This window comes from Cavia porcellus, unplaced genomic scaffold (genome assembly GCF_034190915.1).
Source record: "Cavia porcellus strain 051 isolate PalLab524CR breed Dunkin Hartley unplaced genomic scaffold, mCavPor4.1 scaffold_49, whole genome shotgun sequence".
Lineage (NCBI taxonomy): Eukaryota > Metazoa > Chordata > Mammalia > Rodentia > Caviidae > Cavia > Cavia porcellus.
In genome coordinates, this window is record NW_026947532.1 from 2,082,614 (window position 1) to 2,105,249 (window position 22,636).

The 22,636-nt window shown below is 58.5% G+C and overlaps 1 protein-coding gene across 2 annotated transcripts in view; it reads left to right on the plus strand.

Annotated features, from left to right (window-relative positions):
- The window catches only part of Col5a1 (collagen type V alpha 1 chain), a 119,333-nt gene that overhangs the window by 60,104 nt on the left and 36,593 nt on the right, over positions 1-22,636 (plus strand). For both annotated transcript variants that reach the window (XM_063244181.1, XM_013153252.2), the window contains exons 17-32: positions 662-715; positions 1,825-1,878; positions 3,013-3,066; positions 4,580-4,624; positions 5,959-6,012; positions 6,445-6,489; positions 7,054-7,107; positions 7,270-7,314; positions 8,034-8,087; positions 11,776-11,820; positions 12,260-12,313; positions 15,665-15,709; positions 15,960-16,013; positions 17,754-17,861; positions 18,438-18,491; positions 20,404-20,457. In XM_063244181.1, coding sequence (XP_063100251.1) covers positions 662-715; positions 1,825-1,878; positions 3,013-3,066; positions 4,580-4,624; positions 5,959-6,012; positions 6,445-6,489; positions 7,054-7,107; positions 7,270-7,314; positions 8,034-8,087; positions 11,776-11,820; positions 12,260-12,313; positions 15,665-15,709; positions 15,960-16,013; positions 17,754-17,861; positions 18,438-18,491; positions 20,404-20,457 — 873 coding nt within the window. The remainder of the gene's footprint in view (positions 1-661; positions 716-1,824; positions 1,879-3,012; positions 3,067-4,579; positions 4,625-5,958; positions 6,013-6,444; positions 6,490-7,053; positions 7,108-7,269; positions 7,315-8,033; positions 8,088-11,775; positions 11,821-12,259; positions 12,314-15,664; positions 15,710-15,959; positions 16,014-17,753; positions 17,862-18,437; positions 18,492-20,403; positions 20,458-22,636) is intronic.

Genomic DNA, 22,636 nt, shown 5'->3' on the forward strand with positions numbered 1-22,636 from the left:
CTCGGCGCTTGGGTGGCCAGCATTCCTTATTAAGGGCGGTTGGGAAGATGTGCCAGGGCCAGCTGAGTCCCTGTCCCTCTGGGGTGCTTCCTGTGATCATGGAATCTTTGTAGTTGACCCTCAACCTCAATCCCTGCCCGCTGGCCCTATGGTCAATGAACTGGGCATGGTGGGCTTGGCCTTGGCCACTCCATGGCTGAGAGTCATGGCCATGAGAGTGGTCATTGGTGACATGGTAACTGGGTGTCACCCTGGGTGGCCTGAGCGAGAGTCAGCCTGTCCAGGCCTCAGTGTCCTCCTTGGCCCTGTGAGCCTGTAGCCTGTCACTTCCCTTCCAACGGGTGAAGGGCAGGGTGCTGCTCATGACGGCAGCAGTGTGTCCCTGAGTCCCAGACCCTGGTGCCTGAGGTTGGCAAGTCCAGCAGGGTCTGGCAATGTCCAGGGGGGCGGGTGGCATCTTGCCAAGGGGCCCAACAAGGCCAGCAGCACCTCATTCTTGGTGTGTGGTGAGGGGGGACCTCAGGGCTGTGGATTTGGGTCCCCTGGCTGGCCTGACTGCATTAGGGCCTGAGGCCTGGGAGCTGGCATGGCCTCCGTTGGCTCTGCTCATGGTCAGCCACCTGCCTCTAGTACTGACCACTGTGTCCCTCCTGTGTTTCAGGGCCGGGCTGGGAGTGACGGCGCAAGAGGCATGCCAGGACAGACAGGCCCCAAGGTAGGCTGTGCCCATACCTCCTGGTGCTAGCTCCAAGGTCACGGTCATTCCTGTTGTCACGATGATATCACATCCTGCATGTGGGTTGTACCACGAATGTGGTTATGGTGGGCACTGACAGCTCTCTGGGGATAGCTGTTCCTTAGGATGGCTGGTGCAGGTGACAGTGGCACCTTGCCACTGTCAGCTTGCTCCTGTCACCTGGTGGTGAGCAGGGTGGGATTCCAACCGTGAGAGCCACCTGTGTGGTCAGGCCACATGCTCAGGGCAGGGCAACCTCAGAGTGGTCCGGTGGCTCTCGAGCCCAGGTGGGGGTCTTCTCACCTAGGGGCATGGTGCTTGGGCTGATGCTGGGCAGCCAGCTACAGTCCATGAGTGAGTGATAGGTTCATATTGCACGAGGCCACTCAGTGCCCTCCCCGTGGTCCTCATGTCCGTCCTTGTGCCCTGGTTGTACCTGGACCTTCACCCCATTCCCAGACGGTCCTTTCTGCTGGCTCCAGGGAAGTAGCAGAAATGACAGTACCCTTCTCCAGTGAGGACACCAAGTGGGCAGCCTGGGTCACCCAGGAAGCCAAGCATCCACTCCCTTTTATGGTGCCCAGCTGGCATGGCTGGGCTCTGGAGCACTCTCCTGAGTCGTGAGCTCATGAGATGTTTTGGACTTTGGTGACCTGAGGAGACGGGATAAAAGCGATCCACAAGACAGGCCACAGGAGGCAGAGCAGGAGGGCTGGTCCTGGAGTGGCGAGCCTGGGAGCCAGCTGTGGTGCAGTTGTGGGAGGACAGGCAGGTGCCCATTCCCTTGCCCTCTGGAGAGGCAGAGCATTGGCACACATGCGCTTACAGCATGGCAACCTCTTGGAGTGCTGTGTGACTCAGTCCCTGCATACTTTTGTGGCCTGTGGCCTGGGACAGCAGCTGCCCCTGCTGGGGGCTGAGGGAGACTCGGGCTTTGCAGATCCCAAGAGATGGGCTGCGGTGAAAGGGCCCCTGGTGGCCACCAAGGCCCAGGTGGCTCAGGCTCAGTGACTAACAGGAAGAAAAATGGTCACTGCTTGGCCAGCTGCTCCATGGCATGTTGACCCAGCTCTTTGTTGTCTTTACAGGGCGACCGTGGCTTTGACGGCCTGGCTGGGCTGCCTGGCGAGAAGGGCCACAGGGTGAGTGTTAGGTGCGCGGGGTTGCCAGGGGTTTGTTGGAGGTCCTTCCTTGCAGCCTGATTCCTTCTATAGGGTTGGGTCACCTCCATTCCAAAGTGATTTCAAAGAAAGTTCACTGGAGTGGCCAGGCCAGCTCCTGAATGCTGCCTCTGTTGATAGAAAGTCAGCAGAACCAAAGTGGGTTTCTGGTCTGCAGCTTGCAGCCCACATGTGCTGTGGGCCCAGCAGGCTGGTCCTCTGCGGGCAGCATGGGGGTGTGGGGTCACGTCTCACCTAGAAGCCACCTTCTGATGACACAGCCACTCCCATCCTTGGGGAGCCCAGGCAGCTTGAGCTGCGGAGGACACGTTGTACCATTAGAGTGGTGGCCTGCGAAGGGGGGCGATTCTCATTTCTGTCTCCGTTAGGGAGGACTGGGGGCCAGTACCCCAGCTGTCTGCTCTAGTCTGCTCGTCTTGCTTGGCAAGGACTGGTTATGGTGTTTTCTCCCTGACCTGCTTTCTTTGAAGCAGATTTCTTTGATGTTTCTCTTTGGTTTTGACATATTTGGGGCACACAGGCACTGGTGTGTGTGCATATGCACACACAGAGGCACACACATGCACACGTAGACACACATGGGGTGCACATATGCTCATACACGGGCTCACAGGCACATATGGGCACACACAGGCATGCATGCACACTCAACACACTCAAATTCCGGTGCCTGCTGAGAATCGGCGTCTGCCCAAAGCTTCTGCTTCTGCAAACCCCAGGAGTCCCGTGAGAGCAACCTACAGAGCCGGGAGGCAGAACCCGGCTGGGCACCAGTCCTGTCAGTGGACAGCTGAGCACATATTGAGCACCAACTGTGTGCGAGGCATGGGCCTGAGGGTGGGCTGTGGGTGCACCCCGGGTGGCTCAGATTTGGCTCAGTGGCCAGGGAGTGTCCTTGTGCCTGTTTGGTGCTCGATCTGGTGATGTAGCCAGCACAGCCATCCAGGTGGGGATTGGGGGTGAGACTTTAGCCATCTCCAGGCTCACAGGACTTAGGATTTGCAGGGTCAGAATTAGAGAACAAGGAGACGGGGGCTTAGACAGGGTCTACACACCGGCTCAGGTGTGGCTAACGCTGACTGATTGACTTCCTAGGGTGACCCTGGTCCTTCTGGCCCACCAGGACCCCCGGGAGAGGATGGAGAAAGGGTAGGTATCCCTTCTTCCTGCTGCAGAGCACCACCTGCCTCCTGCGCCTCTGTTAGTTGGGGCAGGACATGAGGCCAGTCACTGGGGGTGGTGGGCGGAGGAGGGAGCAGAGCCGTCACCTCTGGGAGGTGCTGCAAGCTTCTGAGATACACACAGATCCCCACAATCACCTCACCGCCACCGTTCAGTTCAGCGGAGGGTGGTGGTGGTGGTGGTGGTGGTGTGTGTTCCGGGAGTGGCCCTCTCTCCTCTCCCATCGCAGGCCTCAGAAGAGCCGCTCTAATTGCAGGTAGCAGGCGCCCTTGCCTGCAGGAGGCAGAGGCTTAATGAGCTGGCATCTCGCAGATCTCACCAAAGGTGTCAGGGAGGTGGCAGGTGCTGGTGCTGGGTTGCAGGGTGCCAGCGAGGGCTGGGGAGGAAGGGAAGGCTGCAGGAAGTGATTATCCTGGTCCTGGGGGCAGGGATGTGGGGAACAGGTGCCTGGATCTGGAACAGCCGGGAGGGGAGGGAGAAAAGGAGGGGGATGCTGTTTCCCAAACTTGGGGCTTCTGCAGCACCTGAGCCCCAGTACCTGCCACGCGTGTCTCCAGACCCAGGCTGGGCACCCCATGCACTGTGAACTTGGGTAAATAAGGCTCCTCCGTGCACCCTGTGTGCTCAGTGACTCTGGGTACTGGGGTACTTAGGGGAGGTTTGAAAACGCTTGGAAAATGAAAGAGAGGAGCAGGTGGGGTGCAGTGGAACTGGCAGGGTGCAGAGGTGTGGGTGCCAGTGGCTTTTCCATTCTCGCTACTCACACTGCCCCGGCAGGGCTCCTTGTGTGAGCCTCAACAGTCTGCTGTGAGAGGAGGAATGGGAGAGGGATCCTGCTAGATGCCTGTGTGCCTGGATGCAGAGGAAATCCTGTGTGTGCGTGCATACATGTGTGTATACACACAGGCCCTTGTGAGAGGGTATATGTGATGGTTCAGGTATACAAACGTGTGTGCATGTGTGCAGGCATGGGGTGTTAGCATGTACACAAAGCACGTGCATGTGTGTCTGTGGTTGTGTGTATATGTGTATGAGGTACTTGTGTGTGCACACACAGGGCATGTGTACATGGAGAGGGGAGTGGTGACACGTGGTGAGCCAAGCTGGCAGCAGCCCCAGGTGTGGCCCTGGCGTGACCTGCTCCTGGGCTTCTTGGGACCTGACAGCCATCACTTGTGTCATCATGGGATGCCTCTTCCTGCTGCCCATCCCTCCCTGTCACTTGTAAGGATGACTGAGACCTTTGAGTTCAGAGAGTTTCCTGCCTAGCCACCCTGAGCCTGGCTCGTGGCCTGTAGGATCCAGATGCCTGCAGCTGGCGGGGCTGGGTCTCCCAGGTCTCTCCGCTGGTGTGGGATTAGGAAGTGCCAGGTGCTGGAGCAGCCCTGGCCAGAGTCGTGCGACTGGTACAGGGACATCGTCTCTTGGTGTCCATGCCTTGAAGCTTGTCCTTAAGATCCTGCCTCTTTTTCTCCTACAGGGTGACGACGGAGAAGTCGGGCCCAGAGGGCTGCCGGGGGAGCCGGTAGGTGCGCTGATGGGTAGGAATCTGGGTCTCGGCCATGTGGTGACCATGCTATGGCAGGGCCACCCTGGAGCAGGACTGGACGGAGTGCAGAAGCGCCAGGGTTTGCCTTGAGCACAGACAATGCGGGCCTCTCCTGGGGAGGGACAGGAGGCAGCTCAACATTGCAGCCTTCTCTGCAGCCAGAGCCAGCCCTGGAGAGGGCGGGCGCCTGGGGGTTGGGTCGGGGCAGGTGTCTGGGCTGCTGCAGGGTGGGTGCCCGGCTCTCACCGAGCCGGGATCAGAGCTTTAGGCTCCAAGCAAATCTCAGTAGTGCAAGGATGTTAATTGCTTTGCCCTTACCAAGGCTCTGAAGCCCCTCTTTTCTCATTGTCCAAGTCGGGGTGGCTGTTCGCATCGGGTAGCATTAATTGGTGATAAACACTGTGCTCACCACACACCGTGGAGTGTAGGACGGGCTATGCACAAGTGTGCCTGTCTGGAACAGAATGAAGTCCCGGGGTGTCTGTCTGATCAGCCTCTGAGGAGGACCCAGCATCGCCACTCTCCTTAACACACAAGGAGCAGTTCTGGGTTCTTAGCTCCCAAGAAATGTTCCCGTGACTAAAATCACGGAGGAAACACTTAAGAGGTAACGAAGGCCAGAAGCACTTCTGTCTCTAGAAAGCAGCTATCAGAACTGAAGGTGCACGGGATATCGCGGCACTTTTGTTCAAGGCTCCCATCATGGCTCCGGGGGCACGGTGGGCACGAGCTAGTCGGTGGCAGGCGATCTCAGGGCACGTCCAGGTCCTGCAGGCCATCTTGGCTGCAGCCAGGCCTGGGGCTGTGCCCGCTGTGTAGTACTTGGGCCACTGCTTGCCACCCCTTGCTGCTGCTGGGGAGGGGCTAGCATGGCCGCCTCCAGCCAGCCTGAGGCTCCCGTCGCAGGCCTACTTTCTCCTGACCCTGCTTTCCACGTGCTTCCGCCACTGAAAGCAGAAACCAGGGCTGCGTGTCCTTGCGGAGGGGGAGCCGGTTACAGGAATGGCACAAAGCACCCACGCAGTCCGGTGTTACCGTGTGGCATTTCTGCAGGAGGGTGTCTGTGCCCATCTGCCCCAAGCAGGTGTCCACGACAAAGCCCGCTTTCCTGAGGCTGCCCCTCTACCCCTGCCCCCTGCCGCTGATCCCCCACAAGGAGGCCCTGGTCACCTGCCCCCCACCCCCCAGGCCTAAGTCACTTACTGGCTTTTGGGAGAGCCCAGCCAGGACATGGGATTGGCTGGGGGCAGGGGCCAGGGGCCAGTGCTCCATACCCCTGACCCTTCCTTCTTTGTTTTTTCCTCTTGCAGGGGCCACGTGGTCTGCTTGGGCCGAAGGGGCCCCCAGGCCCTCCAGGACCCCCCGTAAGTGCTGTCTCCTCTTGGCATGTGAAGGTCCCTGCCATCAGCTGGTGACCCCTGCGGTAGCAGGGCAGGAATTGTAGGTTTCACTGCTCACACGTAGCCTCGGGCTGCAGTTGGGCCTGCCACCTGCCCCAGCCTGCCTCTGCCTCCCTCTTGGGCGTGTGGCCCCGGCTGTTCCCGTGATAAGCAGTCTGCAGGAGACCCTGTCTTCCAGCCAACCTTCTTCCTGAGTCGGCTCTGTCTTGCTGTCTGGGGCTGCCAGCCTTTCTAGAACTCAGCCCTCTTGCCCCCCACCACAATGCTGGGCCTGGCAGCTCAGCTACCCCTGAGCTCATCTGTGGACTCTGCGGGAAGGGACTGGGGTCAGTGCTTTCCCTGTCCAGTCCTATTCATTTGTCTGCATTCAGTGTCTGTCTTTTGAAATCTCTGCAGGGTGTGACAGGAATGGACGGTCAGCCAGGCCCTAAAGGAAACGTGGTGAGTCCCGGGCCCCAGGGTCTGGCTCCGTGGTGGGGCTGCAGGCACATCCCATCTGGTGGGGAGGCCCTCACTGTCATCCACAGGGTAGACACTGGAGCCCCAGCCCACTGTCCCCCAGGATGGGTGTCTGTCTGTCCGGCACCTGCAAGGTCCGCAAGGCATGGAGGGAGATGGTCATATTCTTCCCATGGGAGGAACTGGCAGCAAATGTCCCAGAAGATGAGGACCCTGGACACTGGGTCTCTCAAGGACACTGAAACTTTAAGACAGGAAGGTCCCATAAAATTCTTCTCCAGTGACATCCCAGGGGTACCAGTGAGATTCTGCTCTGCTTGGTTCAGGGAGCAAGTTAACACCCGCTGTCAGAGTCAAGGGCAGCAGCCCCATGGCACCAAGTCCTGGCCTGGCCCTCTGTGGTGGGGCCTGTGGCCCATGCCCGCCGGGCTGCCCCAGCTGCTGGTGCAGCTGCCCAGGAGTCAAAGCCAGTGCGAGGACGGGTGACCAGGGAAGGAGGTGCAGTGCCCCAGCCTCTTTCAGGGCCTTTGCTTTTGTGTCCCCTAGGGCCCCCAGGGAGAACCCGGCCCTCCGGGACAGCAGGGTAACCCTGGTGCCCAGGTAAGTGGCCTTGGGTGTGGAGCTAGGGATCTGCCATGGGACGGGCTTGGTGCCCAGGGGAACCAGAACCAGGGCTGGTGCCTGGGTGGGGGAGGCCAACAGGGAGCCGGGGATCTGAACCTGTCCTTTCCCTCACTCTGCTGCCTGGCTCTGTTCCCATAGGGTCTCCCAGGCCCCCAGGGTGCCATCGGTCCTCCGGGAGAGAAGGTGAGTGGGCCTGAGCCGTGGGGAAGGGGGAGGCCATCCGGCCCCAGCTGCGTCCCCTGGTCCAACGTGCTCTCTACCAGGCCCGTCAGAGCTGGGCCTTAGCCAGGAGGAAGATCTGGGCTCTTTGTCTCTCACTGGTTCTTAAATTCACTTGCTCGTTCATCCTCCACACACGTGGGGCTGCCACATTTATCGACCAAAACAGACAAGGCACCTGTTAGCACGGGGTCTGTTGTTCACGTGGTTCTCTGAAGTTCATGTTTAGCAGGGCGCCTTGTTTGGCGTTTGGCTTTGTGGTTTACTTTCGTTGTGCTAGATTTGGGGTCCCTGAGACACCTGCCTGCCCGCCTTGCCCTGGGTGTGGGGCGGGGCTGGAGGGGAAGCCCTTATGGGAATGCAGCTGACCCTGGCTCTGGGTGTGTGGGGCAATGCATAGCACCATGGTGGGGCCCGGCGTCTGTGTGTCTAAGGGTCGGTCTGAGTGGGTCAGAACCCTGATGGCTTGAATGCCCAGGGTTGGGGAGCTGTGGCACTGTGACACTGGGCCCTCTGCCAGGCTGCAGGGGGAGTTGCCGGAAAGATGCCCCTGAGCTCACCACCTGCACTGATGCCATGGGGTGAATTCGTGCAGAGTAAACTTGAGGCTACATGGAAGCCCAGGCAGCCCTAGGAAGAGGTGAACCTGGGCGTTTCCTCACGGGGTGTCTGGTCTGTTCTAGGGTCCTCTGGGTAAGCCAGGCCTCCCCGGAATGCCCGGTGCTGACGGACCCCCGGTGAGTATCTCTGTGTTCCCACCCACACCTGTGGGCTGCACCCCAGGGCTAGGGCTGGGAACCCTGGCTTGGGGATGAGAGAGGACATGACCTCCTGTCTCCAGACCCATACGGTGTGGAGCTGTGGCTTATTTTATTGTGGACAGACTTTCCTTCATGCCTTCCCATCAGAGGGTGGTGACCACGCAGGTGGGGACATCGGTGATTTATTAGGGCATCCAGAACAGGACTGCAGTGAGGACCAAGTTGGGTATCCAACCATTCTTAGGTCTCCGGAGTCTTGGGCAGAAGGGCCAGCATGCTGCGTATATTTTTGGTGTTCGTGTATCGCGTGGGGAGCTGGGGAGGTGGGGAACAGCACGCTTGTGATGTGTGAGCGCACAGCTGTGCACCGAATTAGGTGCTGCTGGGAATAGCAAGTCGGTGACAGATCCATCTGTGGCCATGCTGTGCAGGAGGGAGGGTGGAGGGGGAAATGCTCGGAGTGTGCGCACGTGTGTGTGTGCATGTGTGTGCGTGGGCACACGCAGGCCCCCGTGTGCGTTCTCCACTCACCACCCGCTGCAAGGTGTCTCTGGTTGGGGCTTCTTCAGCGGAGGCAGAAACAAGCCCTTGGCAGAAATGGAGAGGCGCTGCCTTAATTATTTCAGATGGCTCATGCCGCTGTTTTAATGACAGCAATAAAACCCACTCAGGAAAGCAGAGCGTGCTGACAGGCAGTCAGTGCCATGGTACCGCACACGGTGCCCTCCTTCCCCTGCTGGGGGACCCTTGGCCTGTGGGTCCCAGAGCCAGCCACTCCTTTTTGATCACTCTCATCCAGCGCAGACTTTCTTTGGGACACGGGGTGGCCTGGTCACGTGGGGCTTGGGTACTGAGTCCTTCGTCTTCCCATATTTGTGTCTTCTAATTTATGATTGTGTTGAACTGGGTTTTTTAAGGCTGCAGAGACACATTTTCTTGTAGGTGATTAAAGATGTAAATAAAATGGTGACAACCTAGATGCCGCCTGGTTGCCCCTGTGTGGTTTCCCCAAGGATCATGGGCTGGCAGGTTGCTCCTGTTCTGGACCTGCAGTGGGTGACACAGGTGCCCACTGCTCTGTGCAGCGTGAGGTTGGGAGGACCCGCCCCAAGCAGATGTGTCCCCACCTAAGAGTGGGTCCCCGGAGGTCACTGGACCCCTTTTGCATGCTGCCAGCAGAGAGGGGCCTTTAGGGGTCCCTCGCCTGGCGGGCCAGTAGGCTGCCCCATGGACTCTCACCTGAGGATGGTTTTTTTGGTCCCGGGTACTGAACTGACGACCTCGCACTTGCCAGGCGTGTGCTGTACCGCTGAGCTCCAGCCCCGGCCCTCGATGTCTCTCCTGAGTCAGTGTTTAAACCAAGAAGTCTGCTCTGGAGTGTGGTCAGGCAGAAGGGGCTGGGAGCAGCAGGTGGACAGGGACCAAGTCCAGACACCCATGGAAGAGACCCCTAATTTGTGTGTGTGTGGAGGGGAAAGAAATCAAAATACCCTCCTCTGTGTCTGCAGTGGTGCGGCATGCCTGGCATCCTGGGCCCTGGGAGGCTGAGGCAGGAGGGTTGCAAGTTTAAGTTTGGGCAACCTAGCAACCTACTGAAATCCTGTCTCAAAATTTAAAAAGGCTGAGGATGTAGCTCAGTGCAGAGGCCCTGGGTTCGCTCCCCAAGGGCTGTTGCACACGTGTGCGCGCACACACATACACACGTGCATGCAGTCTCCTTTGCAGACAGCACATTGCTGGGCAGCCTTATGGAGAGGGCTGCTTGTTTCTCACGTTGGTTTGGTTTGGGTTTTGAAGAAGGATAGGGGCTTTAAAAGAGGTTGAGGGGTAGGAGGTGTTGTGGGGCCCACGCGGTACGCCAGAGCGCAGTGTTCGTGGTCACCCACGGAATGCACTAGAGAGGCGGGTAAGTGGATCACAGGTCCACAGAGTATTATAGAGCCAGTAAGAAGTCGAGTTTCCGTGGCTCTCCAGTGACATGAGGAAATGCTCACGGTCCCCTGTTACATTAAAACCGCTTCCCACCGTGCACGGTGGTGCATGGGTATCTGGGGAGAAATCCGATTAGCAGCGCTGTGGCCCACGGTCAGCTGCAGCTGCTGGGTCTCGAGGTTAGGGGCCTTGGTTTCCCTCTTCCCTTGCCCAGTTGTCAGCAGTGAACATACATTACTTTTTTAATCAGAAAAATGCCACGTACAGATCATTTAAGCCTTATTATTTTCCCATTACGAAAGCCGCGCTCATTACAGAGCACCGGGGAGATGCCAGCAAGGAGAAGCCAGGACCGCTGTGCTGCCAGGTGCCCTGGGAGGTGATCGAGCCCCACCCCCAGCTCCTCAACCAGAACGCAGCATGGGGAACGGCCCTGTACTACACGGACAGGGATGGCGCTGCTGGTGTCCCAGGGGCCCGAGCACCGTGCCGTCTCACTCCCTGTGTCTCTGACAGTGGCCAAACCAGCCATAGCATGAAGAGGGCAGTGGTGCTGAGTGACCAGCCTTGGGGCTGCCCCTGTGTGTGTTGCTGGGCTCCACACACAGGATACCTGCTCACCCCCAGAGGTGCCTAATAGACTGTGGCCTCCAGGGACTGCAGAGCTAGCTGCAGGGAACCCCCTTGGTACCCCAAGCCATGCCCTCTGGGTACTGTTGGGGTTGAGCCCTGGCACCCAGAGCTGCTGGTACCAGGAGCACAAGTGCCATTTCTGGAAGGCAAGGGGGAAGCCAGCTGTGTCCTCTGGGGCCAGAACAGCAGGTCCTGGCCCACCCACTGAGCCTCAGTGTCCTCCAGGGCCACCCAGGCTCCTGCTTGGGAGGCACATTTGCAAAAGCATCAACTCCAGTTGCACAGCTCAGAGCCAAAGGGTATGGTGGGCACACTGTGCTGCCAGGGACTCTGCTGGGGAAGCCGAGGCAGGAGGATCAAAAGTTCAAGCCCGGGCTGGGCAATTTAGCAAGACTCCGCATCAGAATAAAAATGAGAGAGTTGGGGACGCAGCTCAGTGTGAAGGCCCTGGGTTCAGTCCCAGCACCATAAGCAACAGCAGCAGAAGCGCACAGACGGATGCGTCTTAGCAGTCTGTGTGGCTGGGTCTGGAGCCGCAGCCGCAGATGCTGAGACCCCTTGAGCCCTGGCTGCCCCTAGGTGTGAAGAGTTGGGTGCACTGGGACGGTGTCTGTATGGTTTGCAGACAGCGGGAACCTGTCAGAGAGGCCACAGGGCTGGAGTCAGTCCCAGCCTCTCATCCCAGTGTCCATTTTGCTGTGTGACCTGAGCAGGGCCCTCCTTGTCCCTGTCCTCACATTGGCATTTGGTGGGATTCACCCTGGAGGACGGGCTGGGGGCCAATCCAGGAGCCACCTGATCATGGCCATCGTATTGTCACACTGCATCCAGGTGTGGGACACATGTGCCCCTCCAGGACCAGTGCTGGCTGTGGTCAGGGTGGGCTGACACTTCCTGTGTCCTTTTGCAGAGGGGCTGGGAGTGGCCAGGCTGTACTGGCTGCCTGTGCAGCTGTCCTTGAAGTCCATCATCCTGGGGAGAGGAGAGTGGGGGCTGTGACCGTCACTGTCACCTTGCAAGACAGTGACGGGTGACAGGTGGAGCTGGGACAGCGGTCTTGGAGATGGCGATCACTGATGAGCTTTCTCTCTCCGTACAGGGGCACCCTGGCAAGGAAGGTCCTCCAGGAGAGAAAGGAGGCCAGGTGGGTCCTCCCCGAACCCACTCCCCTGGCTGCACAGTCTCCCAGGCCAGGAGGTGGCAGCCTGGGGATTTCCGGTAACCATCAGACAGTGGCCCTGTGCTCTCTGTGTGACTGGGAGCTCTGCCACTTTAGCCCAAGGCCCTTGCTGGGGATGTTTCTTTCTGATGGCAGCTTCTATGGGATCACTGGCCTTTCCCCCTGTCTTGACCTGGTGACCTTCAGTCTCTGGGCTGCTGGAGTGTGACTGGGCATCTCTGTTGGCCCCGGGTGTCCTTGCCACCAGGAGAATCACTCAGCTGCTTTGCTCATTAGCAGACTGTGCTGGGGGATGGGTTACCCCTGAACCCCACTTCGTCCTGTGCTGGAGGATCTGGAGTTGACAGCAGTGACCCAGGTGCCCTCCCTGCAGTGAGCTAACGAAGTCTCCCTTTTGTTTTAGGGTCCACCCGGCCCCCAGGGTCCCATAGGCTATCCAGGCCCTCGAGGAGTCAAGGTGAGCAGGACATGTGCAGCTCCAGGTCCCTGAGGAGATCAGGGTGGGAAGGGACATGGCTTGCCTGATCCTGGGGATCCCTCAAGTGGCACCCAGAGCAGTTCGGTCCTCTGAGTCAGGGGTAGAACACTGAATTGGGTCCCTGCGGCACCAGGATGGGCATATTTGGAGCAGGGGACAATGTCTAGTTGGTTCAAGGAAGCAGGTGGTGGGCACTGCCCAGCGGTTAGGATGAGGGCACATCCTCCCACCTCATGTGTCTCCCTCTGTCCCACATCACCAGGCCCAGGCCCAGGCTCTGCGAAGCCTCTGGCAGCCAGGGTCCCAGCCAAAGCAGGGCGACTCTTGCCTGCAGAGCTCGGATGCATGTCTGTACCTTTGCAGAGGGAGACCTTGCCTGTGCCCTTTGATGCCATCTGGGCAGCCAGAGCTGCTGAGGGAGCCATGGGAGGCACATGCTTATTTGCTGTCATGATCTGGCTGCTCGAGGTGCCAGAATCTTCTAAGCGGGGCCCAGAGATGCAGAGCAGCATCCACAGCACCCCGTCCCCATCCCATCAGCACTCACCGGCTTTGCTCTGAGCTCCAAGCTGAGCTGCCTGGTGTACTCTCCAGTTGCATGGCTCCTCCTTTGAGGAGGGGCGGGTGCAGGTGAGGGTGCTCCTTCTCCCCAGCAAAGGAAGATGTCCTGGCAGCTCAGAGGTCAGGGAAGCTGGGGTAGGTTCTGTCCTTCAAGATGATTTTAAGCAGAAAGCAGGGAAATGCACGCACACAGGACACTCCTGCGGCCTGCGGACTGTGAGAGTTGGGGGCCGGGCTCCCCGCCGCCATCTGTAGTTTGTGGCGTTTGAACCTTGTCTGCATTAGTGCCTGCAGCACACAATTGCTTGATGGGTCCTGGGGCTCCAAAAAGCAGGACTCAAGTTTTTGGGGCCCCCGCCCCTAATTATGCTAAAGTCCACGCTCCAGTAATTGCTTGGCTGCTGACTTGCTGATTCCTGATCAGGTGTCCCTTCCCTGTCCCCAAGTGGCCCCAGCTTCCGTGTCCCAGGAACCAGGATAATCCAAGTACAGAGTGGTGGGAATGACCTTCAGGGCTTGGGAGCCTTGGGCAGCGTGGGCTCCCCCATAGCGTGCTTTTACCAGCAAAACGCCCAATGTGTTTTACAAGGGTGGTAATTCAGCAGCAACGCTGATTACACAAGCCCAGAGATACATGTTTGTCTTATAAATTCCTGCCGCACAGTAAGCCGTTGGCGGTTCCCGTACGTGGCTAATTGCATAAGGCTATTTCTGCGAGGTGTTTGCCTTAAAATGTTTCCGGAGAATGCGCTCATATGTCTGTCTGATTAAAATTCACTCGTGACATGAGCAATCCGGTTAGACTTGGAAGCAGACAGTGGAAGGAAAATCGAGGTTCACAGTGAGTCTCACTGGGGAGACAGATTCCAGCACCCTGTTGGGCCGGGCTGGGCTTGGGCAGGGTGGACACGGCAGAGCTGTGGGTGGGGGCAGTGGTCCAGCTATCGCTGCTGGCAGCAGATGGTCCTGGGTCAGAGGGCTGCAGTTACTGTCCACTGAGGCTGGACCTCTTCCCAAGTCAGTGTCCATCTTAGTCTGTTGGGCTGAATCAGTTACTTTCTCATCCAACACTGGATGCCAACAGATTAAAAGAGGGAGGTGGCTGACATTGTCAGCCCATGATCTGCTGGCTCTAAGCAGGACAGCAGGGCAGAGGGGCCTGGTGGAGGAAAAGCTGCTCAGGTCATGGTGGACAGGAAGTGGAGCGAGTCAAAGGAGAAGCTGGAAAGGGAGATAATAAACACTTCCGGGTCACACGCACAGTAACCACCTCTTCCAACCAGACCATGCCTCCTAACGTGAGTCCACTGTGAGCCTCATGGTCCGGCTGCTTCCTAAAAGCCCAGCCTCTGAGCACACAAGGCTCTGGGGGCTGTAACCCAGATCCTACAAATTGGGAGACTGAGAAGCAGAAAATGTGCCTCCTCCCACAGTCCCAGAGCCTCCAAGCCCAGCTGAAGCCCAGAAAGTTGGTTAAGGGGCGCTATCTGCCTCATAGATTGTGCCTTTTCTCTGTGTCCTCGAGAAAGGAGGGGGACAGGCCCGTGGACTTTCTTGAAGGCACTGTCCCTTTTATAAGGTTCCCCTCTCGTGGCCGAGGCCCTTACCTCTTTTTCTCCTGGTGCTGGAACTGGGGTGTCAGCCTGCTGATCATGCAGCCAGCTGCACCCCAGTGCCAGGCCCAGTTCTTGAAGTGCCACCGACCTGGGCTGTCCCTATCTTGCCCTTCTGAGGGGTGGTAGAGTTCACACTGGGCCCTGGCTGTGCCTGGCTAAGTGTGCTCCTCACTGCCAGGACGATGGAGCCCCCAGTGCTTCCAGAGTCCCAGTGGCCGCCCCTCCAGAGAGAGGGCGGGCCACGGAGCCACACGAGCCCCAGGATGAATGCTGCATGCATCTCAGGGTCCCTGGGGCCCCTTTACCCCAGGGAAATGGCTCAGAACTGCAGCACTGGCCGTGATATGTCCTGGCCACCAGAGGGCAGCCAGCCACCCCTTGGATCCTCAGAGTAGGCCACTCTGGCCAGCAGCAGCCTCTGCCTGGAGTTGAATAGGAGGTCTGGGCCCTCTCTGGGTCTAGTGGGCAGGTGGCCTGAAATAGCCTCAGGGCCAGAGGAGTCACCCTGCTGCGAGGTCTGAGAGCTTGAGCCGCATCAAGGAGGCACAAGGTGTCACCTGTGCTGGCCAGGTGTGGGCCTGGCTTGGTGTTACACAGTGTTGTGACCCTGCCCTTCATGCCACACTTAGCAGGGAGGGGCGATGGATGTCCATGAGTCCTCTGCTATCACTTACGGCTGTTATGACATGCTGCCCATCAGTGTCAATGCTAACACACAGTGACAGTGTCCGCTGACATCAGCCCCTGGCGCGTGCTGAGCCCTGCCCCGAGGGCTTTTGAGTCTTTCCTTCTCAGCAGTGGGAAAGCTATTAGGGTTTCACCAACCTGTTTTCCAGAGAAGGAAACGACCCTGCCTGTTCCAGCCCATCCTCAGAGCCCTGAGGGAGGGCTGGGATCGGACGCTAGTGTGGGAGGCTGTGTCTGCCTTGCAAGGGCAGATCTGGAGCTCAGGGCCAAGGGCCAGGCATCAGCCCTGGCTCTTACACAGGAGGAGACAGGATTCCCTGGGCGGGGATGGGAGATCCTGCTCGTCCCAACTGGAAACCTGTCCTGGGGGAGGGGGCCGGCCAGGGCCAGCACAGAGCTCAGAACTGCCCTGGAGCCCAGCCAGGCTCACCTGGGTGATTACCACCTTCTTTTCCTGCCTGCACAGGGGGCGGACGGCATCCGCGGGCTGAAGGGCACCAAGGGCGAGAAGGTGAGTGACTGTCCCTTTCTGCTATGCTGGGCCCACCACACACAGAAGGGTAGAGTTGGGGCGGCTGCCAGCTTGTGCTCTAGGTCTAGGGCTCCCACTCAGACCAGGCTGGACACAGAGCTGGGCCAGTTAACGGGATCACAGGTGGTGCCAGTCCTCCGGTCCATCTAGTTTCTGTGCCCAGTGCGGTCTGTGTGGGAGCCGTGTCGATTCTTTCTGTGGACTCAGTGGTCCTTTCGTCCTGATTCAGGGTGAAGATGGCTTCCCTGGATTTAAAGGCGACATGGGCATCAAGGGCGATCGGGTGAGTGTTTCAAGCTTGGGATGGGACTGGGGACAGGTAGGTCGGTCTGGGTCCTGCAGGAAGGGCAGGCGGCGTTTTGAGTGACAGAGCTGTTTCTCAGAAGGGAGGCCCCACCTCTGAAGGGATCCTGGTCACAGGGCAGGGTGTGTGGGGACATGGGGGCAATCCTGGTGTCCTTCCTGTGTTCTGGGCTGTCACAGTGGGTCAGCAGGGCATCATTATTTTCTGGCTGAGATTGCGTTTGGAGTGCTTCACTTGACCCTTGTGACCGGGAGAGGTGATGGGAATTACAAGTCTGACAGGCACAAGTTCCTGTGACAGCCAGGGCCACTGCTTCTCTAGCAGATCCTAGGGCTCCGGCCTGGGCCACACCCTGCTGAAATCCAGGTCTCTCTGAACCCTTGCACCATCTGGTCCCCACACAGCGCTCCAGTCCCTCTTGGGCCTCTGGGGTTGCCTGTCTCAGGAGAAGCCCAGCAGCCTGGCATTCTCCTGGTGAATTGTGAACCTTGAGGCCATACCTGCAGTCGTTGGTACCCACAAGAAAGCCACAACTACATGGTTTCTTAACCAGCAGAGAAAGTGACAGTTTCCCCAGCTCCAGAGCTGGGCAGAGGCAGATGTTGCCTCCCTACCCAGGTGGCGCAGCCAGCCAGCTGCTGTGTGCACACCTGGACGTCCAGACATCTGCCAGCCAATGTTTCCCACATTGCCATCTCCAAAGTGGGGCAGGAGGCGTCTCCCCAGAACATCCTGAGCCAGGGAGCTGGGACATGTGGTGCTTTGTCCTTTTGTCCCAGTCTGGCAGGCAAATGGCAGGAGCACTCTGCTCTGCGTGTCTGTCAGGAGAGTCTGTCCCATGGTTCTGTCCCCTATTCCTACTGCTGCCTCATGGTTGCAGGCAGGAATGCGGGACTGCCTGTCTCCCTGGGCCTTGACAGCTCTGAGGTGCAGGTCCTGCATCTCCTTCCCCTTGGGCGGCTTGATGCATACCTTTGGGGTCTATGTGACCAGGGCACAGCCTGCAGAGGTCGCAAAGGACACTAGCCCTGGGAGCAGAGTTCTGGTGCCTGCACAAGGACACCATAGAGCCGGGGACCCAGCCCTGGGTGCAGATGGTGCTGCTGACTCCTGTTCCTGGATGCAGAGCCTGGCCACCTTCTTTGGGACAGGAAGTGCTCTGCCCACTTGCTATCCATGCTGTGTACTTTCTTATGGGGCCTCCCAGCTGTTCATAGCTGCTCTGGTGACCGAAGGCCACAGGGGCCACTCAGCAAGGGTCCCCAGTCAGCCACGGTGCAGCCTCTGATCTGGCAGCCCCTGGGACCCTTCTGTTTGGGACCCAGGACTCCCCACCTGCAATGTGGGGACACTGGGTGAGGTGGCATTTAAACCACCATTTCTGGTGTGCATTCTCGGGTCTCCTGGTGCCAGTGGTGCCCAGGTAACTGTCCGGATGGTCCATCTCCAGCCTCGCAATCCCTCATGCCCATTTGGGGAGGGAGCAGTTCAGGGCAGCACCTGCTGAGCAGAGTTATTTCAGCCCGGACAAGGTGCCTGGGAGGAAGGGCTGGAGCTGGGGATAGAGCTGGGGATAGTGCTGCCCCATCAGAGACCCCGGTGCAGCTGCATGGCCTCCAGGCACCACTGTAGAAGCCTCTCACTCCCAGCCAGCAGGGTTGTCATCAGTGGAGGTCAGAGCCTGTAGGGTCCCCTCATTGCCTCTTTTTTTCATTGCAGGGGGAGATTGGCCCACCTGGTCCCAGGGGCGAAGATGGCCCTGAAGGCCCGAAGGGCCGTGGCGGTCCCAATGGAGATCCGGGTCCCCTGGGGCCCCCCGGAGAGAAGGTTAGTGATAGCAGATGCCCAGCTGCCATCCCAGACTCGGAACAGGCCCCTCCTGAGGCCTTGGGCTCCCTGGCTGCTGGTGGGGCTGGTCCTGAATGTAGATCCCTTCTCCTCCTTTTGGCCATGAGCTTTGCTGAGCAGATCCTGTTATTGTTCTGAGTTGAGTCTCTTGAGCTCTCTCCCATGCAGAGGAGCACTTTCCCCAAGTGTCCCCCAGACAGGGACGCAGGCTGCCCCTCTGTCCTTGTCCAGTTCCTGTCTGGCACTGAAGATAGCATAGACCCCACCTGACGGGAGAGCGTAGTCCTGGGGAGGGAGGCTCTGCCCACTGCAGGAGGATGCACTGCACCCATACGGCCACCCCTGGGCTCCAGCCCCCTCCCTCTATCTGGGTAGGAGTGGACACAGAAGTGGCATAAGCTTCCTGCTTTGAGAGTCCCATGGCCCCAGCTCTTACATGAGGCTAAGGGGCAGCCCACAGAGAGACAGCCTTGTGTGTGACTGTCCTGCAGCCTCTGGGAATTTGGGGGAAACGTCACACTTGCAGTGTAACACAGCACTTTTCTCTTTCCCCAGGGCAAACTTGGAGTCCCAGGCTTACCCGGGTACCCCGGAAGACAAGGGCCAAAGGTAATCTAAGCCGTGGTAGGTCCCTGGCACGGGCCGTGACTCCCCACCCTGGCACAGTCTCATCCACTGTCCATCCTTGGGTAGCTTCTGGCTTCAAAGATGTGGGCTCCGTGGTCCCTTATCTCTATTCCTGGCCTTTGTGTGTATTTAGCCAAGTCTGAAGGAGGCTTGGCGGTGAGGGGAACCTTTCAGAGATGGCACCAGCCCTACCCCAGCAGGGGGCAGGCCTGGCTGGTGGCCCGAGGTGGCTCTGTCCCTGCTTTGTCCTTACCCAGAACTCGGGGTACCATCTCAGCTCTACTCCAACTTGAGGGACATGCAGGTGATTTGCTCGTGATGGGGCATAGCAGAGCTGAATCCTTCTTGTGTGCAATCATGTCTGGTTTAAGTGGAGCAGCTCCTGAAGGCTTTGGGGAGCGCTGAAAACATTATTCCTTTCTCCAGATCTCACATTTTACTATTCATGGTTCTACCTTAAACGATAATCGGTTGCCCACACCGGAGACCTAGTTAGCTGCAAAGCGATCCTGCCTGCTCAGGTTAGAATTTCTACCTTTCTGCCGCCATCGTCCAGCGAATGGAGCCTTCCAGGTCTCTGTAGCTCTGTCCTGGCCCTGGTGACATGAGGGAGTGTGTGGAAAATGCCCTGCTCTCGTCCAGGAGGGCCTCCCCTGATGTTGTGTAGATGCAGGAGTGGGGCTGGCGGGAGCAGACTCCGGCTCTGTGGCTGTGACATCACTCCGAACTGAGTGCGCTCCACTCAAAGGCTGCAGGGACGGGCTGGTGGACACATTTCCTCTTTAAACACTTGTCCCTTTGGTGAGGAGAGGCTGGCACAGGAATCCTGGTCAGCAGTTGGCTGTTCCAGACGGCAGTGACCCATTTCTGGGAGGAGCTCTGTGCCATCTGGGTTAGGTTCCCTTCGCCCAGGCTCCCCCCAGTAGGATAGGAGTGGACCCGGAAAGTGGTGGCCAGCACCCCGGGCAGTGGCTCACCATCACTGTCCTCATGCCAGCATAGTAGGGGTCTGGATATTTGCCAGCCTAGAGTCCTTAGGCCCACTGTTGGCAAATGTCCTGGAGATTCCTGGGCTGGAGTAGCTGTTAGATGCCTCAGTCTGTGCATAACCTGCCGTCTGTTTCTGACTTCGCAAGCTGCCACTCTTTAGTTAGAGGTGCTGTGGGAAGGACACAAACCTGGCCATGGGCCTGGTGAACAAAACATCCGAGGTGCGAGGTTGGTACTGCATCCCCAGGCCACCTGGGCAGCAGAAGGTCCCTTTCCCTGTCTCTGATACATCCCAGCAGTGTGACAGCCTTGGGTGTGCGGGCGGAGGGTGTAGGGTGGAGTGGGGGGCGTATGTTAGGGTCCAGTTGGGCTTTTAGGTCTGGAATCGGAAGTACCCAGGGATTACTCACTGAGCTGACCAGTGGAAGAGTGTTGAGGGAGTGTGTGGGTGGTGGGCGGCTGAGTAGATGGATGGATGATGGGTGGTAGGTGGGCAGATGGATAGATGGGTGGGCGGATGGATGGGTGGTGATGTGTGGTAAAGGTGGGTGCATGGGTAGGAGGTATGATGGATGGCTATAGCATGGCTTCCCATGGGTAGATAGGTGGATTGACGGCTGGGTAGGTGGATGGATGCACAAGTGAATGGGTGGACTGAATGTGGATAGGTGCATGGATGGATGGGTGAGTGAATGGGTAGATGGTGGGTGGACGGTGGATGAATGGATGATGGTGGGTAGGTAGGTGGCAGGATGGATGGGTGACGGTGGGTGGCTGGATGAGTGGTGACAGCATGGGTGCCCGGGAAGGTGAATAGGAGGGGGGTAGAGGGAGGAGGCACCAGCAGGGTAATGCCTCACTCTGGTTGGCACTCGTGCCCACTCCTTCACTGCCTCTCTTGCAGGGTTCCATTGGATTCCCAGGATTCCCTGGTGCCAACGGAGAGAAGGGTGGCCGGGTAAGCAGGCTGGGCTTGGGGCGGGTGACTCTTGCTGCCTTGCATGTGGCCGTCACCTCTTCTGTCAGCGGTCATTCATTTCCTCTCTCATGTGTTGCCAAAAGCACTTTCCTGCCTGGCAGGTCTTAAACACTGGCCTTCAGCCCTTGCCAGCGACTCTCCTCAGTGTCCCCTGGCACTGTGACACGGGGCGCAGCGGGCAGGAGCAAAGCATGGTGGGAAAATGGAGCTTTCTTGTGAATGGTACACGCCGGAAGGCTCTCTCGGCCCTCAGTGGAACAGATCTCTCTCCCCCTGTCTTCCTCTCTTGCTCTCTCTCTTTCTTTCTCCCTCTTTCCCTCTCTCTTCATCTCTCTCCCTCTCTATCCCTCCTTTCCTCTCTCCCTTTCTCACTCTCTTTTTCAAAGATGGCTTTGAAGCAGCATCTTGTGTGGCCCCTCCTCTGCATTGCCACCCCCTCCCCCGTACTCCTGCGCCGCTCTCTGTGTGCTAGGCAGTGGCAGGTGCCACGTGCTTTGAGTCCTCCACTGCCCCCTGGGCTGGGCAGGGAGGGGCTAAGCCCCATCTTCTGGGACGTCCCAGCCAGCCCAGGGCCCCCAGTGTGGACACTTCCGGGTGCGGTCCCAGTGCTAAACATACATAGCCCATTGAGACGGAGCAAGGGGATACCTGGACTCTGAACCACCCCGTCTGCAGACCCAAGGGCACATGAAACTGTCTGCGGAGGCTGCAGGACCATGCCCCCACCTCTGCTTGGCTCGTCCCCCTCACCCAGGGGCCCGCAGGGCTCCGCAAGGGCAGCAGGCTGAAAGCAGCATCACTGAACTCTGCCAGGCAGCAGGGAGGGCCATGCACTGGTGGAGACCGTGGGCATCAGCAGTGTTCTGCCGACCCACAGCTCAGAGCGCAGGACTGGCCTGGGCCCAGGGCATGTGGCACACAGGGGTGACCGTTGTCTCTGTCCCCAGGTCTCTGTCTGTTTCCTCTCTCTCCCTGCCTTCCTTCCTCTCTTTCCTCCTTCTATCCATCGATCGTCTGTCTTCTCTGTTGGTCTGTACACCTGTGTATCTTGCTTACCATCTAGCTATCAGTGTCCATTAGTCCACCGTCTGTCTTCTTTTAATGACCTGTCAGTCGTTTTTCTCCTATTATCTATCAGTCCTCCATGTATCATCTTTATACCTCTTCCATTCCTCCTCCTGGAGAAGATCTGGTGGTGTCTTTGGAGAGAGGCTGTCCCCTGGGGACCTGCAAGGCCCCTTGCAGACAGTGGCCAAGGTCTTGTGAGTGGGAGACATTGGTGACAAGGTGTAGTGTAGGGCACCAGCCATGCTGTACCAGGAAGACTGTGACCTTCAGCAGCCAATGATGGGATCCAATATCAGGTTTTTTCCGTGGATCAGGGGCTCAGGATGGAGGTCCCTATGGCCCACATCCTGTGCTCCCAGTGAGGCTCACATACCTTGGCCTCCCGCACTGTGCCCAGCCTGGGAGTCTGTGCAGATGATCTGGGTCCCTGCTGGCCATCATCCAGAATATCAGCATCATGGCCACCAACAAAACACAAAGCCCGAATCACCCCATGACCTGCCAGGCTCTAAAATCTCCATCTGTTCGGAGCCTCAAGGTGGTGTCTCCCCACTCAGCCTGGCCAGGGATGTTCTGTGCCCCTGCACAGACTCCAGACGAGAGAGCGAAGCCATCAGTGTCTCTGAATACGCGCCTGGGCCGATGTCTTCACCTTTGTCACGATCTGCACACTCCGTCCAGGGACATGCAGGATGCTTCCCTCACACACGGAATGGCCCTGTGGTGCCATGCTGTGCAGGGAGGTCCATGCTCCCCGGCTATTTTGTGGTGGCTTTGCATAAAATGTGGAAAACCAAAGAAGACCTGGGTGGCCTCAGGCCTGAGAGTTGAGGCAGCTTCCCCGGGGTCCACGGAGGCTGGAGGCCAGCTATGCTGGAACATGCACTGTCTTCTCTTGTCGGAGACCTAGGTTCCTCTCAGCGACCTCAGCCCACCTCTCGTGGCTGTGAATTCCTCCCCTGCCCTGGGCTTGGGTCTTTCTTTCGTCCGGAGGTCGTTCCGTCCCTTGCAGTGGTGCATTTTTCTCCAGTCTTTATGAGTGGCCATGCTTTGCCAGGCCCTGGGGACCCAGGTGGTCAAAATGGGCATT